Raw genomic sequence first — 17958 nt, 5'->3', positions numbered from 1 at the left:
ATTGAAAATGCTATCTCTTATTCTACAATATTCATCTCTTCTTCAATCCATCATCTATAATAAAATTTCAATATGTAGACACTAGTTCCAAATTTATCTTCAATACTTATTTACAACTAGCTAAAACAATAATTGTTTGTTGTCCAAAACCAACAAAATCAAACTCTAAATCAACATCCTTACCTCTAACCATGACTTTTTGAGTTGCATTTGACCCAAGAACCACTCTAGACCCAATAGATGCATTGGGAATTCCCACAACCACATCTAACTCCACCTATTAAGAAATATTTTTAAATATAGTGTAATGTTGTGTAGAGACCACGTTTCACAAAAGAGAAGGTTTCTTATCTTTAACTCTTTCATGTTTGCACTTTTCGACCACTTGACTAGTTTTGAGAAATTTTTTTTTGCATTTGAATGGATTACCTTCATAATCTAAAGATTGAATCCATAAACCCTTTTGGCTTCCCCTAATATTTTCCGAAGGAAAACCTTTAAAAGAATCGATATTATCAATAATATGTGCATAGATTGAGTGAAGAATATTAGAGGATGTTGGGATCCCCATTGAAAAATTTCCTAGCCTATTATTGGTAGACTCAAGAACCAAATGCACCCACATGTGAAGTAGGATATTGAGAAGGAAAACCCAAATATATATTTTACCAAATGATTTAGAAGAATGATTCAAATAAAGGAGTCATAGTATTAAATTTCATATATGTTTAAAAAAAATATTAATAATTTAGGTGGATCAAGATTTTTTTAATTTAAATTTTATTAAATTGAAATTCTATTAGGTAAATATTTTAGGTTTAATAAACATTTGGAAACATAAAATCTTTGGCTACAAAAATTTAATTTTCTTTTGTTAACAAGAATGAAGTGGATGGTATGGATGTTTTTGGATTTATGTTTGCAACTTTTGTTTAATAATTATTTTTTAAGTTAAATTTATGTCAACTATAGGGCATAAAATTTGATAAAAATTATCATCCCTTTTATTAACAATATGCTTCAAATTAATAATTTTTTAAAGAAATTAACTAATTAATATTTATTTAAGATTTTGTGTTTTGTAGATTTTTTCCTTGTTCAAAAATTTAATTTTTGAATTCATAAAACGGCACAAAAAAGTTGTTGATGAGAATGGGGAGTTGGGGATTAAGATAGTTGTGATAGTTTCAATGTCATGGTAATGACAATCAATGAATGTATTAGTTGATAGAATGTGAATGATAAGCATTAATTAGTGGTAGTTGTCTTCAAGGCCAACTTAATGCATTTGAGTTGCATTCTATTCTAGGATGGTTCACTGCCTACTTGTGACTTATATTGAACAATTGTTTATTGGTGAAATGGACAGTTTTTATTTTATATTCCAATGGAATGTGATCTAGGGTTTGAGGTGTAGCTTTGTTCTACCTAAATCTATGTTTGGTTCTTCTGAAATGACTCGTTTAGTTCTTGTAGAGGTACAGTGTGTATGATCCACACTAGCATGTCAATTATTATATACAGCTAGATTTACATTCATGTATTTTCCGTAGTCTAACAATCTTCCAACACTAAAATGTCAATCATCCTAAGCATGTCACCAACAAATATTATGAGTTAGTATTTAATGAGTTTTCTACTCGGATAATAACAACTTGATGATTGAACTTAAATATTCTTCTTCATGCTTTACATAATACTTATAGGTAATCAAAATAACATAATTAGTTATATTTGAATGCAAATATAATACAAAATTAATTCTTCTTGTAAAATTTAATTGATCTAATAAATATATCAAAAACAAAATGACATTGCTAAACAATTTTTAAAAATATGATTACCACATGTCCCTTACAATGATATTCAAAATTAATGAGTTCCAAAATTAGAGACAATCTTTTCAAAACTGTTATATGAATATTATAAATATATTATTAGTATTAATAGTAAACTAATATAAAAGTCGTTAAACTACTTTCAACAACTGTTACATTATTGATTTCTAAGAGTTATGTTACTGTTGTGACGTCTTCGACTCGATATAATTATGAAATCCTTGCAAATACTATTGTGTTTTTCTAGAATTGTACATGGGCTTTGACTGAGAAGATGTGAAAATATTGTCGACCAAATTCAACCTCGCATATAGTCATATGGGTTTCATCAAGCAAAAACAACGTTTTGAATGAACACGATTGTGTATTAATTATAAGTATTGCCTTATGAATTTTTGGGCGCAAACCTTAAACTTAATTCTCATAAGATTGATAAAATTTATAGTATGGATTGTTTTCCAAAATATGCTTGCAAATTGAGTTTTTGAAAAGAAATATCTTTAATTCAATCTAAAGTTGTTTGGGCATGAAATTTATTAAGCTTATGATGTTTTTCTTTAACTACTTATTTCAAATCAAAAAATGAACAAAAGACAAAAACAAACTAAATGGGATTCTTTTTCAGATTCACGAAAACAAGTGAATTTTTCTCAAAAAAAGGGTTGTTTTCGATAACAAAATATACAAATCATGAAGATCAAATGCTGAAAATTTTAAAATATTTCATTGTGTTTTCTTCTTTTGGAAATTTAGCCAATGGTACAATTTGTAGGGAGGATACCTATGTCCTTACAAAATTATTAAATAAATTACCTCATCTATTTTATTTGAGAAGTAGTTTTCCATTATATTCTCATTTTAAGAGTTTTCAAATTTTGAATTATGTTTAGAAAGGATTAGAAAATAGTTATTGTTGGGACTATTGAAGGAAAGGATGAAGAAAATTCTAATAGCCTTGATGACAAGTTGTAATAGTTTTTAGAATGTAAGTGATAAATAGTATTTCTTAGACCTTTGATTTTATGCTAAACTTAACGCCTTTGAGATACATTCTACTAGCTGTAAGATTTATCCACTTGTGAATTGTGTTGAACATAGATTTAGTGATGAGATGAGTTATATTATTTAATAAGTTTATAGCTTCTAGAGTTTGACTATGGCATTCTACTACTTATTATGCTTCGATCTCCTCTATTGATAGGTTTTCTTTGGGTGGAGATATAATGTTTGTGATACCCACCCACTAGCATGTTATTTATTATAACTAGGTTTAGATTGGGATATCACCTAGAATGTCTCTAGAAAGAGCCAAGAGATCAATTAAGCATGACAACTAAGCACACATCTTATCCATCATTCTAGATGAGAGGATACGAATGACAAGGTGTATCTCAAGTGGAGATGTTGTAGACACCATGTGCTTAATTATTGTGCTAACTCCTATGTTCTAGACACCATGTGCATAAAAGAGATGCAAACTCCTGTGTTGTCAACATGACAACTCACAAGAGTGCGCATACTCCTAGGTGACTAAATAAATAAATATTAAAATAATGCAATAACCTAAGTAAACTTAAGTAAGTGTAAATAGTGAATAATTATTTACACCAACACGCCCCCCCCCCCCAAGTGCAACTTACAGGAATGCCCTTATGCTTATGAAAACTAGGATGAGATGCATAATAGGTCCTGATTACTAGGCCATGTTAGGTACCCATGTACATAATAAAATGCAATCTCTCATAACGCAAAGAAAGAGGGAAAACCTCATGGGAAAAACCCTCCACCAAAAAGAGAGATGAAAAGACAAGATGCATGGATGGATGGAGTAATCAAGAACCCCCCCATTATGACATACATCAAGTATATACAAGAGAGAAATAGGAGAAGGATAAAACCCCCTAAGAGGAAAAAGTCCCTCCCATAAAATAAAAGAAGAAGGAGATGTAAGGTAGTCCCCCCCCACCCCCGCTAAAAGAAAGGTGTCAAAGAATAAGAAGTGCTCCAATGTAGAAGTTGATCCATGACTGTTGAATGATGTTCCTCCCCTTTGGAAGAAACAGTGGCAGAGGTACTGGTGAGACACTTCTACTATGTGTGGAAAGAATCTCAATGATGAATGGTGTATCTAAAACTTGCTCAACTATCCCTATGTTGATACAGATGGTGGCTCCTTCCAAAACTACTGAGAAGAAGTGCAGGTCTAGCAAGGATTGCTGTAGAACCTATTTGAAAGAACCAACAATCTTCTCAAATGACAGAGATGCCTCCTACAACTGTTGTACATAAGTATCAACAATCACTTTAGCTCGTAAAGACTAATCATGTAGAGAATGGATATGAGGGCCAGAGTGAGCCCTCACAACAATTGTAGAAGGATCATCCTTGTCAAAGAGAAGTGGAATATCATCAATGAAGTCTCCTAAGTCTATGATGTGTGACTCCACAAACAAACCTAAAATGTCTACTAAGAAATCATCACCTGAGGTTGGAATTGGAAGACAACATATACCCTATTGTGTTGAAGTGCATGAATCATTCATTGTGGCAATAGATGAAGAATTCAACTCAAAAATAAGATGTATATCATCGAGGATGTCTCCCACATCTTCAATATGAGACTCCATGAACAACTGTGCAATGTCTAGTGGGAAGTTGTCGTATGAAGGTAAAGTAGGAAGACATGAAGTGTCTTGCTACACTGAATCTAAAGCATTTGTGGCTGGAATAGGATTAGTAGGAGCAATAGGAGCATCTAGAGGTGTGATCTCATTTGGAAAGGATGTAATTGTAGTTGGAGGTAAAAGATCTATCCAGAATGGAAGAATTTGTGGATCTCCATAAAGCTCCCAAAGATAGATCCAAATATCATATAAATCTTTTGACTTCAAGTCATCAATTGAATCCATAACCTCCATATCCATATAGAGAAAGAGTGCACGACAAAGGATGGAACATGTGTCCTCATTCTATAAAAGCCCTCTCACATATGGTAGTGCATTATGCTAACTCAGATATGGGATAACCAATTGACTCTATTCCTAATAGTTATCTAGTGTCAAGGTAATTAAATCTTCCTCTTCCATGATGTACTAATCAATGTAACCCACAAAATGCAAGAAAAATAATCAAAGAAACCCTCCCTAATGTATGATTCGGGCACTTTATAGGTAGTGCATGTACAAGAGCCAATTTAGGGAGCATTTTTGAAAGTAGTATTTCTATCCATAGAGCCTAATTTCTAATTGAAGATTTGGAAAGTAGATTTAAAAAAATGCACTTTCAAAAAAAATGAAACCTGATTATGTGTCCAGATGAGCCTATACTAAGCATTTGAAGTGGCAAAAAATTGGGATTTGTGAATTTGAGATAAATTTAGGAATAGAGATCTCAAACCACATGCGCCAATGTGTAGATCACAAAATTCTACCCCGAAACAAAAAAAATTGCTCTCAAAAAGGAGTGCATATGAGGGAGATATCGTTGTTTCAAAATCACTACTGCTATTATTTTTTTTGAATCGCCGCCATCACTCCTCCAAAAATCAAATGGCTCTAGATTTTACCTTAGATGTTTGATTTGAATGAAACAAAATCCAATTTAGCATTTTTTTGACCTTCTAAATGTGATGCAAATATCTGATCTACCCCAGCAACCTTCAGTCTTCACCTGCAAAAAATCTCTACTATAGACCTCATGGCAGAATTTTCTAGAAAAAATAATGTAGATCCAATTTTTTTTTGTAGAGATGGAGATGAAGAGAAATGAAGATCTAAAATTTAAATGTACAGATCTGAAATGATCATACCAATTTCAAAAATTGGGCCTTTGGGTTGCCGGTTTGCAAAGAAAATGTTGCCTCAATTTTGACTATGGCCCATCATAGGCAAACTTATAGTCAATTCACCGAATCAATACTTCAGATGCAATGGTGAGGTCCTCTTTGGCTCTAGACACTCCTAATATCTACGGATTCTCTAGATTTGAGTTGAGGTGTTGAAACAAGAATGGTCTCAAATGGCTATGCGAAGAGAATCTCCCCAAGCTCTGATACCATGTAAGAATTTGGCTTAGGGAAAGATTCACCCAAGATCATAGAGCGTAAAAACAAGCACAACAATAGACCAATAAATAGTATAATCAATATATTAGAGTATGTCCTCATATATTGCTTTGTATTGTATGTGTAAACACACTAGGAGTGCCTGTATATAAAGGCCTCTCAAGAAGCACCTAGAATGTCTCTAGAAAGAGCCAAGAGATAAGATCAACATGACAAATAAGCACATGTCTTATCCATCATTCTAAATGAGAGGATAAGAATGACAAGGTGTATCTCAAGTGCAGATGTTGTAGACACCATGTACTTAATTAGTGTGCTAACTCCTGTGTTGTAGACACCATGTGCATAAAAGTGGTGTGATCTCCTGTCTTGTCAACATGACAACTCGCAAGAGTGCCATACTCCTAGGTGACTATATAAATAAATAATAAAATAATGAATTAACCTAAGTAAACTTAAGTAAGTGTAAATAGTGAATAATTATTTACACCAACATACAGAAAACATTATTTTAATTAAACTTATGTAAACATTTGTTGAATACTAGAATCAGATAATGCTACTATTAAGACATGTATACTTTAAACACTTTAGCATAAACAAACAAGACAAAAAATGAAATCATTAGCTAAAACTAACATACATCATTTTTTACTTGGAGTTTAGTAACACCTTTAGCTAACACTTGACTAAATGGTCTTCCTAACAACTATTTCCCATCTGCAACTCTTGCTTGTAACTCATGCTAAATCTTTTAACACACATTTTGTGATTAGTCTAGATCTTAAAGCCAACCCTTCTATATTGGTTGAGATTCCTAATGACCTTGCTTGTATGGGTCCCCTCCCTCCTAGGGATCCCATTGAGGTTGAGGATCCCAAGGGATATGAAATCTCAATATCAGACTAGAATAGACTATCTTGGGTACCAAGACACCTACTGGTTATTGGGAATAACCTAAGGTGGTTTCAAGATCATTAGGGCCTTAGATCTCATTACCAGACTCGATGGTTGACTTGATCACTTCTGGGATCACCTAGACCCTTTTAGGGAAGTTTATTTATTTCCAATTTAATGTGGACATGGTTAGGAAATGTTTTCTACTAGATAGAGACATATTGGATTTGTGATTGTCTTTGCTATAGCAGACTCTCTCTTTCTTTTCTACTTCACAACTGAAGCTAATTAAAATATGGTTTTGGTGGGAACTTTGCATTATGGTAAACACTTTCTAATGCTCTCCAAGTGGAAACTAGGTTTTTTTCCCCAATTTGGATATGCACAAGCTTGATTTTGTTTGGGTTGGATAGTTTAGGCTCCCTCTAGAATTTTGTGATGAGAGAGTTTTCATGTGGATTAGAGACTCTTTCATGCACTTAATTAAAGTTGAAATAACCACCAATACCAAGGCCAAACTAGGGGTTTCTAGATTTTTCATGAGTTTGATGATGAATAAGGCTCTACTGATATCTATGGCCTTCAATTTGAAATGGGGTACTTGGTTACATCCCATTGTCTATAAGAATGTTGCAACCTTTTGCCAAAACTATAATAAATTTGGTTAGAAGCTGAATGAGAAAGTCTCATCTCTTGATGTAGTTGTGGTTGAAATCTTGCATGCTATTAAAGTTAGGGATAGGAGAAGCATGGAGTCATCAAACGATTTAGAGGTGAAGGCCGATCAACCTTTGGGTGGTAGTGACAGATCCTAGAAGAAGGTTGAAGGACTATCCATGGATTTACAATAAAAAAAAAACCCTGACATTAGCAACCTTAAAGCTAAGGAGAATGATGGTAGGGCCTTAGTGATTGAGACAGGGTAGGATCCTAGCCTTTAAGAATGGGTGAGTTTCTCAATGTAGACTAAGTTGGCCACCCTACAAGTGGGAGACAATGAACAATTTTTCGCACCTTCTAGAGGAGGTCAGGAATACCAAGTTTTCAGACCCCCTCAAGAACCCCTCTTATAATGAGAATTATTTTCCTCATCTAAAGCATACCCTAGTGGTTTCTATCATGGGTATAGTTGAATTGCATTCTCCCACCTAGGCCTATGCTATGGATGATTGCACCCTAGATAGTAATGTTGGATGAACTGTCAACAAAAAAAATTAATGGGTACAAGCAAAGCCACTGTTGGAATAACTATGAAAATTGGGAGACCTTCAACCAAGACTATCAATATTATATCCTAGAATTTAAGAGGGACTAACAACCCAAGGAAGAAGTATTGGAGTCAAAAAAAAGATCATTGAATTGAAAGTGGACGTGATTCTTTTGAAACAAGTTAAAATGACGACATAAACATTTTCAAAAGTGGATGAGTACACTTGGTCAAGTATAAAATCCTCTAATAGCATAGTGATGGATGCATCAGGTGGAATTGCTTCTCTTTGCAATCCTAATCTAGTGTTATGAGTAGTGAGATCCCCCTAAACCTCCTCATTATTGTTGTTGTGTCTATCTCTAAAAATCATAAATGGGACCTGTTTAATTTCTATGCCTTCAATACCTTCAATGAGAAAATTTTGGTCTAGGAGGAGACAAAATAAGTACTGAACTTATTGGGGAATGAGATCATGCTATGTATGGGAGACTTTAACACCCCTTTATACCCCTCAAAGAAAATGGGAGTCTTGGAGGACTTCTCTAAAAGTATGTATGACCTAGTAAACTTTCTGGGTCAGAATGACCTTCCTAATATTGATCTTGGTGGAAACCCTTTTACTTGGTCCATCAATAGGTTTGAAAACAACTTGATGTAGGTTTGACTTGACCATTTTCTAATTTTTTCTTATTGGACCATTCTCCTAAATACCACCCTAAAGACATACTCAAGGACAATATCTAACCACCTATGATTTTCTTCTCCTTGAAGTAGAACCAAATTTGTAGAAGAAGATCCTTTTGGTATGAAATAATGTGGCACTCTCACTCAAATTTTAGAGATTGTTGTTAGAATTCTTTAGAATAACTGAGGGGGGGGGGGGGGGGGGGGGATGGGGGGGGGTTGGTGAATAAGTTATCCAAGGTCCAATGATGTCCAATACAACTTTTTCTACAAATCCTTAATGGCACTTAACTGAAATTATCATGCATCCAATTGAACATTAAACAACCATGAAAAGTAAACATGCATCACACCATAGCACTAAGAACTTGATCACCCAGAAACCCTCCAAGAATAAGAAGGTAAAACTGGAGTGGGGATGATACCCACAAAATAACTTTGCAATTGATTTCAACCACTTCTAGTGGTCTTCCCTGTTGAAGGCCTACACTGTTAAAGGCTACAACACATTGTTAAATGTGACCTTGTTAAAGCATTTAAGAACATTCAACTCAAAATGTCAACCTATTAAAGGATTTACATAGAGCTGTTAGGCTCACCCAAGTCAATGGGATTTACAGTCACCTTCTCAAAAGTATCTTTCATCCCTCTCTAAGGATCTCCTATCCTCCTCCTAAGGATCTCTATATCCTTCTCTTAAGGATCTCTTTATCCTTCTCTTGAGGATCTCTTTCTCCTTCTCCTGGGGATCTCTTTATTCTTTTCCTAAGGCTTATCCACCTAGCTGTTAAGCTAAACTAGAAATGTAGGGTTTCAATATCTAATACAATGGTAAGAAAGTACTAGAAGGGTTTTGACCTGATACAGATTTGCAACCCTAACTGTGCAAATTTCATATCACTTCTTCAGTTCCTTTCTTTGCCTCGCTTTCCTCCCTTGTAGTGCTGACAGCTTGTTCACCCTTCAAGATTTGTCTCCTTGAGTTCTTCCACTCGTTATGCCAAAGCACTCTATGGTCACTTTATCAACTCAGATTCTTGATGCTCTGTTCTTACTCCTCTTGGCTTCTTTGCAAGATCGCACTTATGACTAACTCCCTCTCAAGCATGTGCATTTGATCTCTGACTTGTAACTTCTTATAAAGAATTTTTGTTCTCGATTTTTTGCTCAAATCTTAATTTTCTCTTGAGGAAACGACATTGTTTTCCCTCCAATTTGCTTCTTCTAGAAACTTCATGATAAATCTATTAGCATTCACCTTGAAAATGGTTTACATGGATTACATAGAATTCTTTGACATCTACTCATCATCCTTATCATCCAACTACTTCACAAAATTTGATGTAAAAACCTTATCACTCCTGATCTGGCAAATCTTTTTCTTTGACAAATAATTCAGCAACTCGGCATCATTGGTTTACTGATGCTCGGCTTCTTTTGTGTTACTCAGATTCTATTATTATTTACTGGCGATCGACACCTATAGCATTTTCTACTTTTCTTGGCACTTGAAGACTTACTCGGCACCTAAAGGATTTTGTGTTACTCGGCACCTGATCTTCACTCGGCACCTGAAGACTATTTGGCACCTGAAGATCACTCGGCACACACTAAGTTGAACTTGCTCAACTTTAACTGAGAATTTGCTCGGTAGTATCTAGAAGTTAGTTAATCCTTACATCTTTGATATGTCTTAGTGTGTCCATCCTCTGTGTCTTAGAGTATGTCATCAATACACTATTTCATCAATGGCTTAGTTGATCCTTATACTTCATTAGAACATCATAACTTCAACCTTTCTCTAGGTACTCTAGTTACATCTTATTGATTGCCACCTCATTGTCAATCAACCAATTGATAGTATTTGGATCACTCAAGCAATTGTCATTCTTGCAAGTGGCAAGTTTGACATCAATGACAAAACAATGATTGTGATCTTTTCAATCATTTCCAACAATTATATCTCCTAGTTGGGGCACATTTCTATCAAGGAGTCATTGATGTTCCACATTGCAAGGAAATTAGAAAGGATTTGAAACAAGGTCAAAGGGTGGAGTACATCTTCATTTGGTAACATTATTAAGGATAAGAAAGTGATTGAGAAGAAGTTTGAAACGCTCCAAATGAATATGGTCGATGACTTCTCATCTCAAGAAGACCAACAGAAGGAAAAGACCTATTGTGCCCAATGGAATTTGTTTTTAGATAGAGACAAGATCTTCTAGAAATAACCCTTAAGGATTCAATGGCTAGTGGAGGGTGATAAGAATGCGTCCTTCTTCCATATATCATATTTTAAGAGGAATCTTAGAGGAGGTCGATATGGAGGAGTGTGTTTTCAAATACTTTCAGGATATTTGCAACCCTCAAACAACTTAATTGATACTAACACTTAGGATAATATTTTAAGGATTATGTATTCAGCCATTCATGATCAGATGAACAATGGCTTGGTTGGAAAGGTCATGGAAGAGGAAGTGAGAAACTATTCTTTCCATGATTTTGTATAAAGCCTTAGGGCATGATGGGTTCCCACCTACATTTTTCAAGGAATTTTGGGATATTGTTGACTAGGATGTTCTCCATGCTACTTGGGAATTTGTTCGAACTAGCAAGTTGTTGAAGGATGTCAACCAAAACTTTATTGTTCTAATACCAAAAATTGATAAACCAAGGTATCTTGAGGAATTCAGACCTACAAGCCTTTGCAATACAATTTACAAGATCACGTCTAAAGTTAAGGTGAACCACATCAAACCCATGTTAGAAAACTCCATTGGCCCCTATCAGAATGGGTTTGTCGCCAGAAGACAAATTCTAGATGTGGTTATTACTATGTACTCCATAGAGAAATGTGGGAACTTAGGTAAGGCTCTAAAAATTGACATTTCTAAATTTTATGATAAGGTAAGAAGTGAATTTTTGTATGTTATTGTTAGCAAGTGAGGGTTCACTGAGAGATTTTTAAGATAGTCACACTTGTTGTTTCTATGGTCTAGTTCTCTAGTTTGTTGAATGGGACCCAAGGGATTTTTTTTACCTCTTGCCAAGTTCTTTAGCAAGGAGATCCGCTATCTCCTTATTTATTCATCGTTGTGGCAAAGGTACTTGGAATAAACTTAAAGGTTTTATCACATCAAGGTTAAAAAAGGGCATAAGACCTACCTCCTTCACTCCTCCATAGGTGATCCAACAATTTTTTTATGGCACCTTCCCTTTTGGAGTTTCCTCTATCCACGAAGCAAGATCTTTGAAAAACCTCCCTAACTAGTGTGAAGAGGTTTTGGGGCAACATATAAACTATCAAAAAAGAAAGGCATATATTTTTAATATGGACAACGACCTGAGGAGAAAGGTGATTTGAATCTTGGAATGCTAGGTAGCAGGTTTTCCCAACATCTATCTTTGTCTCCAAGTCATGATTATGGAGGTTTCTTCTCTAGACTGGAATGGGTTATTGGAATACATAGAGTGAAAGATTATAGGCTAGAAAGGAAAAATCTTTAGTAGTGCAGGGGAGTTTCAGCTCCTCTCAACATACCAGTAGACTTTCTCTCAAATTTTAAACTCCTAGAAAGATACCATTAAATTATCAAGAAAAAGAAAATAATTTATTTTATGGTTACAGACTTGAGAAAAGATCAAGTTAAGCTTGGTGAGATGGGATAAAGTTTGTATGCCCAAGTCTTTGGTTGATCTTAACATTAGAAGGATTAGAAATTTGAATAAGGCTCTCATGTGTAAGGTGGGGTGGAGACTAGTTAACTCCTTGAGTAATAAGTGCAATATTCTTAGGTCTAAGTATTTGCAGGGTGACCCATTTCACCATCTTCTCTTTATCAATGCTCTACCTCGAAGATCAAGAATATGGGACAATGTGAAACACACCAGAGAAAATTTGAATAATGGTATACACATGGTCTTAGGGGATTGGGGCAATTATTGACTTCTAGGAGGATCATTTTCTTGAAGGAGGTCCTCTCTGCTTTACTAGGTTCTAATCTGTTAGAGAGTATTGCTCACCGCTCATACAAAGGAATATTCCCACTTTACCGTCCACTTTCCTGTCCATACAATGAAATATTCCCACTTCTTGATCTTCTATAACTTGAGCTCAATTAGAGTAGAAATGAAGCGATAAGACGAGTTAGCTCTAGAAGTGATAATGGAAATTTTATTCTTTGTGATTGCGTTCTTGCTAGCATTCATCACAAATCAGAAGCAGCTGTTCTGTTCAGCAGGGAACTTGGGTGAGTATAGTTTTGTGTTGATTATTTTGTGTCAAATCAATAGTTTTCATTAGAGAGATGTAGATGAACAATTGATTCATTTATTTTCATAATAATTAGGATTTTTATTTTATTTTTGAAGGAAAATTGTGTTAGATCATTATTAGAATTCAATCCTGTAGTTTTCAAGTTGATCTACGTTTCGTAAGTAGTGATACAGAAAAACTCATTGTTAATGAGGATGAATGATTAGCAATCATTACATCTAGATGATGCTCACAGGGGTGAAGCATCGAATCATTTAGAAAGGTCACCCATCCAAATATTGTGTCTAATGAAGCATTTATTAACAACCCCTTTATTCATTGTTTGCATGTAGCACTGATCTAAAGCATTTTGTTCTTGCTATTTGCAGAATACCCATATCCATTTATGACATTTGATGCTGAAAAGGCGGCTGCAAGAACATACGATTACATTGTTGTTGGAGGAGGTACAGCAGGGTGTCCTCTGGCTGCAACTCTCTCACAGCATTACTCTGTTTTGTTACTTGAAAGGGGAGATTCTCCCTATGGAAATCCAGACACTGAGGACATTAAAGCCCTTTTTAAGGTCATGGGAAAAGCCAGTGGGTTTCCTTATATAGCTGAAGGATTTGTGTCAGAAGATGGAGTACAGTTGGCAAGAGCAAGAGTTCTTGGAGGTGGGACAGCCATAAATGCTGGATTCTACAGCAGGGCAAGCTCTGATTACATTAAGATGATGGAGTGGGATGAGAAGCTTGTGAATGAGTCATATGAATGGGTGGAGAAGTTGACTGCCTTTAAACCAGACAAGCTTTTTCGTTGGAGTTCAGCTTTTCAAGATGCACTATTGGAGGCTGGAGTGGGTCCTGATAATGGGTATACTCTCGATCATTTGGAGGGCAGAAAGATTAGCGCCTCAACCTTTGACAACAATGGAAGGAGGCACACAGCTGCAGATCTTCTACAATATGCAAATCCAGATAACATTGTAGTTCTTCTCAATGCCACAGCCACTAGAATCCTTCTGGATTCTTCATCAGGTACACTTCTATATTTTTTTGGTTTGATTTTATTTCTAAATATTGAGATATCTAAAACTTGTTTGTGAATGATCTCCATAAAAAAAAATATTAAGATAAAAGTTTTCATTATTTAACAATCTTGGTTTAGGTTTGATGCTCTTTTGAAGATAAGATTTCTTATCCTAACATTCATAGGAGACCTTCAACAAGTAGGAATGGCTGAACATTTGGTAGGTCTGGTGATTCTTTCAATGACATAAGTTTTTGTTGGCTTTAACAGAAAATTCCAGTAGGACAACTGCAAATTAGTCAGAGTGGGATGTAGTGGGACGTTTTCTAAATCGGGCTGTTTTGTTTTGTCTCGAAGACAGCAACTTTTTATATATTTATTTTCTGGGTTTCTCTTCAGTTGCACTTAATTTTAATGTTATCTCTTGAGTTGGTCAATCAACAACTTCTATTTTATTTGATTCTGTCACTTGCAATATTATTATTACGATAAATATTGCAGAAAATATATATGCCACATGGGTCTGCTTCCCAATGTCCATGTGCGACACTCTTTAGTATTATCAGATTATATCATGTCGAATTAATAAATTGAGACATCATAGTCGTCAGTCGTATTCTCTTTATTTATTTTTTATGGAAGAACAACAATATAAATTTTTTCCTAATGTAATCTATATTGTTAGAATATTTGTAGAATTGAATTATTTTTGAATTTTACAATAATTGTATTTTAATTATATTACTTATGAAAATAGTTATTCTTTCAATTTCTAATTTTATTTTTTGAATTTATGTTCTAGGAAAGGTAAAGACTACTGGGGTTGAGTTCACCAGTACCGTAGATGATCTTTCCCATCATGTATTTATCAATCAATTGTCAGAATGGAGTGAAGTGATTTTGTCAGCAGGAAGTATAGGTAGCCCACAACTTCTCCTATTAAGTGGGATTGGACCAAAAGAAGAACTTGAAGAATTGAACATTACTGTATTTTCTGATTTAAACTTAGTGGGAAAAGAGATTAGAGATCCACCACGCACAACTATTATTGTAGAGTCCCCCGAACCACTTGAGTTTGCTCAAGTACAAGTTGTAGGTATAATAGACAATTCACAAGTCTACATTGAGTCTATTAGCAGCTATGAACAAGAAGGTGACACAAATTTTAAATATTTAGGAGTTATTCTTACCAAGGTGGCCTTTCCCTTATCAACTGGCAAGCTTCAACTCAAAAGTAAAGATCCCTTAGATGTCCCAATTGTAAGATACAACTACTTTTCTCATCCTTTTGATATAAAAGAATGTATTCTTGTTGTGAAGGTCTTATCAGATCTTATAATGACAAATTCTATTCAAGAATTTGCATTTATAGGCACTGGGAACTCCAAATTTCTTCAATTTGTGGGGGAAGAATTACCACGTAATCAATCAGATTACACTGCCTTGAAAAAATATTGCAGAGATACAGTAACAACAATATGGCATTTCAACGGGGGGTGTGAAGTGGATCTTGTAGTTGACAAAACACTTCGTGTCAAAGGTGTTGATGGTCTAAGGGTTGCAGACCATTCAATATTCAAGGGCAGCCCAGGGACAAATCCACAAGCTACTATAATGATGCTTGGAAGGTAAGATTTTCTTTTTCTTTTTTAAAATTATTCAGAATGAATTATATGACTATTACTAATGACATATTTTCAATGTCATATGCATAGGTATCTAGGAGTTCGTATCCTCCAAGAGCGCATGAACATTTGTGAATTGTAATCTATCTGAAAGCTTAATAATATTCAAAAGTTACCCATGCACGTGTCTTATTTAAATGATTATTGAAGTCAATGCCATTTTTTGCATTTTAGAATTTATATTTTTAAATTATGTTGTGATGAAGAATATATCTTAAATTGAACTAAATCTAGTTCCTTGAGTACAATAATATCAAAGTAGCATTATATGAATAAAATAATTCATTTATTTTATTATTTTATTTATCCATATAACACATGTCTGTTTGTTATGAAATCTAAATTAATATCTAATTTAATTTTAAAAAGTTATTGAATAAAAGAAGAACAAGGATGCACATTGACTATATTTATCCATACAACTCAACATTTATGTTTAAAATCCCATCACTACTAATTAAGACATTTTCTAAATAGTTTAATGTCTAAGAACAAATTAATGAATTTTCAAAGTAATAATGAAATCTATAAGTAGAATAGTTTATAACACTTTTTATTCTCGTAAAATTAATTAATTTATTATTATATATAGATATATATATTAGAGTCATGTTTCATCCAATATAAAAGAATTTTTAATGTAATTTAAATTAGATAATAGAAACATAGGAAAATGACATTTTTTTTGTTCAATTTTTTGTATTTAAAAACATAATAAGTAATTTTAATGTATTTTAACCTAATAAATGGATTAACTTGTAGTCATATTCTTAAACTATATGATGTTATAAGAGGTGTATAAATCTAGTAATAAAGAAAACTCCAGCATTACAAAATTATGCATAATATATTTCACAGTTCATTCATTATTAAAATTATAAAGTAATCAAAATAATCTTGAAACTCATAAACACATAATAAAATATTTTGGTGTTGTAAAAATCGCTTGGTCAAATGGAAAAACTATAGTGGGGATAATACCCACAACTCATCACTTTAGCAATAAGATGCATGATTAAGAGCTTACAATAGTGTCATCTTCTAAACGACTAAACTCTATTAAAAGTATGTAATACCTTATCAGGAGGATCAGAAATCAAGTCAAAGACTACTCTATTAAGAGATTTAATCCCACTTATACAATGTTGCCCTTGTTAAAGGATTTACAATAAGTTCAAAATAAGAGCTTTTAACCCCTATTAAAGCCCACTTTATTAAACAGTTTTACAATCTCATTGAAAAACCTATTAATTATTAAAAACAATTTGTTTTAACTAGTGCTAGCATTCCTTCACTACATGATAGGTCCTTTTTGTTATGTGCTATTTTCCCTTCTTTGTGATAGCTTCCTGATCTCTCTCTCTCTCTCTCTCTCTCTCTCTCTCTCTCTCTCTCTCTCTCTCTCTCTCTCTCTCTCTCTCTCTCTCTCTCCCTCCCTCTCTCTGTCTACTTATTTTTCACTTATATTATTTCCCATTTTGTAACCTAATTATAGTTCTCAATGTTTTATAGATCATTTTTACCTTTTCTTTGGCTTCTTTGATAAGCTTCTTCATTTTCAATAATAAAATCTACTAGGATTTGATAACAATTTAATTTTATGATAACTCTTCTAGGTTTCTGATAACATTTCTAGTTTATTCATAACTCTATACTAATAGTGACCCTTATGTTTAACATTGCCTTTTTAACTTTTTCCTTTTTTTAAGTAATGACAACTTTCAAAATCTTCACCATAAGGTTCTAGGATTTTGTCAAGTTAATAATCCCCCCTTTGGAAACCTTTCACTTATATTTATACATATATCTATGATGCTCTTACTTCTCTTTATCATATTCTACATTTCATTTATGTTTCTCTATTTATTTTCTCCCCATCTTTATATTGTCTCCCTATTTTTGCTTCCAAAATGCATTCTCATCCCCATATCCTTATGTTCTCTACTTCTCCCCCTTTAAAAAAAATGCCAAAGGTAAATAAAATTATTATCTTAAAGTATTGCTTCAATATACATTGCTACTTCCTAGTGGCTTTCATCAAAATCTAGTTCCATTCATCCTCAAAAATTCTAATATTAGTAATGTGACTCTTTATCTATATCATTCTATTAACAATATCTTATTATTTTGTAGCCTATAGTGTATTTATGAGTGTCTCTACCCTTTTCTTATGTTGCTTCATTAGATCTATATATAGCAATAGTTGACATGATTCTTCAATTATAACTTCAAGTTTTCCATAAAAATTTAATTTTCTGAATTATGATCCTTTGACTATTATTTCATTTATTTCT

At 33.7% G+C, this 17958-nt stretch overlaps 1 protein-coding gene across 1 annotated transcript; it reads left to right on the top strand.

The window, feature by feature from the left end:
* Window positions 1-12798: 12798 nt before the first annotated feature.
* LOC149547281 (protein HOTHEAD-like) lies at window positions 12799-15783 on the top strand. Its single transcript, XM_089791557.1, has 4 exons — window positions 12799-12942; window positions 13337-13987; window positions 14782-15607; window positions 15695-15783. Exons 1-4 carry the CDS (start codon window positions 12858-12860, stop codon window positions 15744-15746), a joined length of 1614 nt encoding a protein of 537 aa, XP_089647683.1. The 5' UTR covers window positions 12799-12857; the 3' UTR covers window positions 15747-15783.
* Window positions 15784-17958: the final 2175 nt, after the last annotated feature.

The sequence above is a fragment of the Cupressus sempervirens genome, chromosome 7 (assembly GCF_028749045.1).
Source record: "Cupressus sempervirens isolate cs-2001-9-10 chromosome 7, ASM2874904v1, whole genome shotgun sequence".
NCBI lineage: Eukaryota > Viridiplantae > Streptophyta > Pinopsida > Cupressales > Cupressaceae > Cupressus > Cupressus sempervirens.
The sequence above is the reverse complement of the archived record's forward strand: the minus strand, read 5'-3'. Positions and strand labels throughout refer to the sequence as shown.

Excerpts from the sequence above, each read along its gene's own strand:
- LOC149547281 (XM_089791557.1), top strand. The coding sequence starts at position 12,858 with ATGGAAATTTTATTCTTTGTGATTGCGTTCTTGCTAGCATTCATCACA. Across the intron at positions 12,943-13,336 it reads CTGTTCAGCAGGGAACTTGG|AATACCCATATCCATTTATG; the intron begins GTGAGTATAGTT and ends TGCTATTTGCAG. Across the intron at positions 13,988-14,781 it reads CCTTCTGGATTCTTCATCAG|GAAAGGTAAAGACTACTGGG; the intron begins GTACACTTCTAT and ends TTTATGTTCTAG.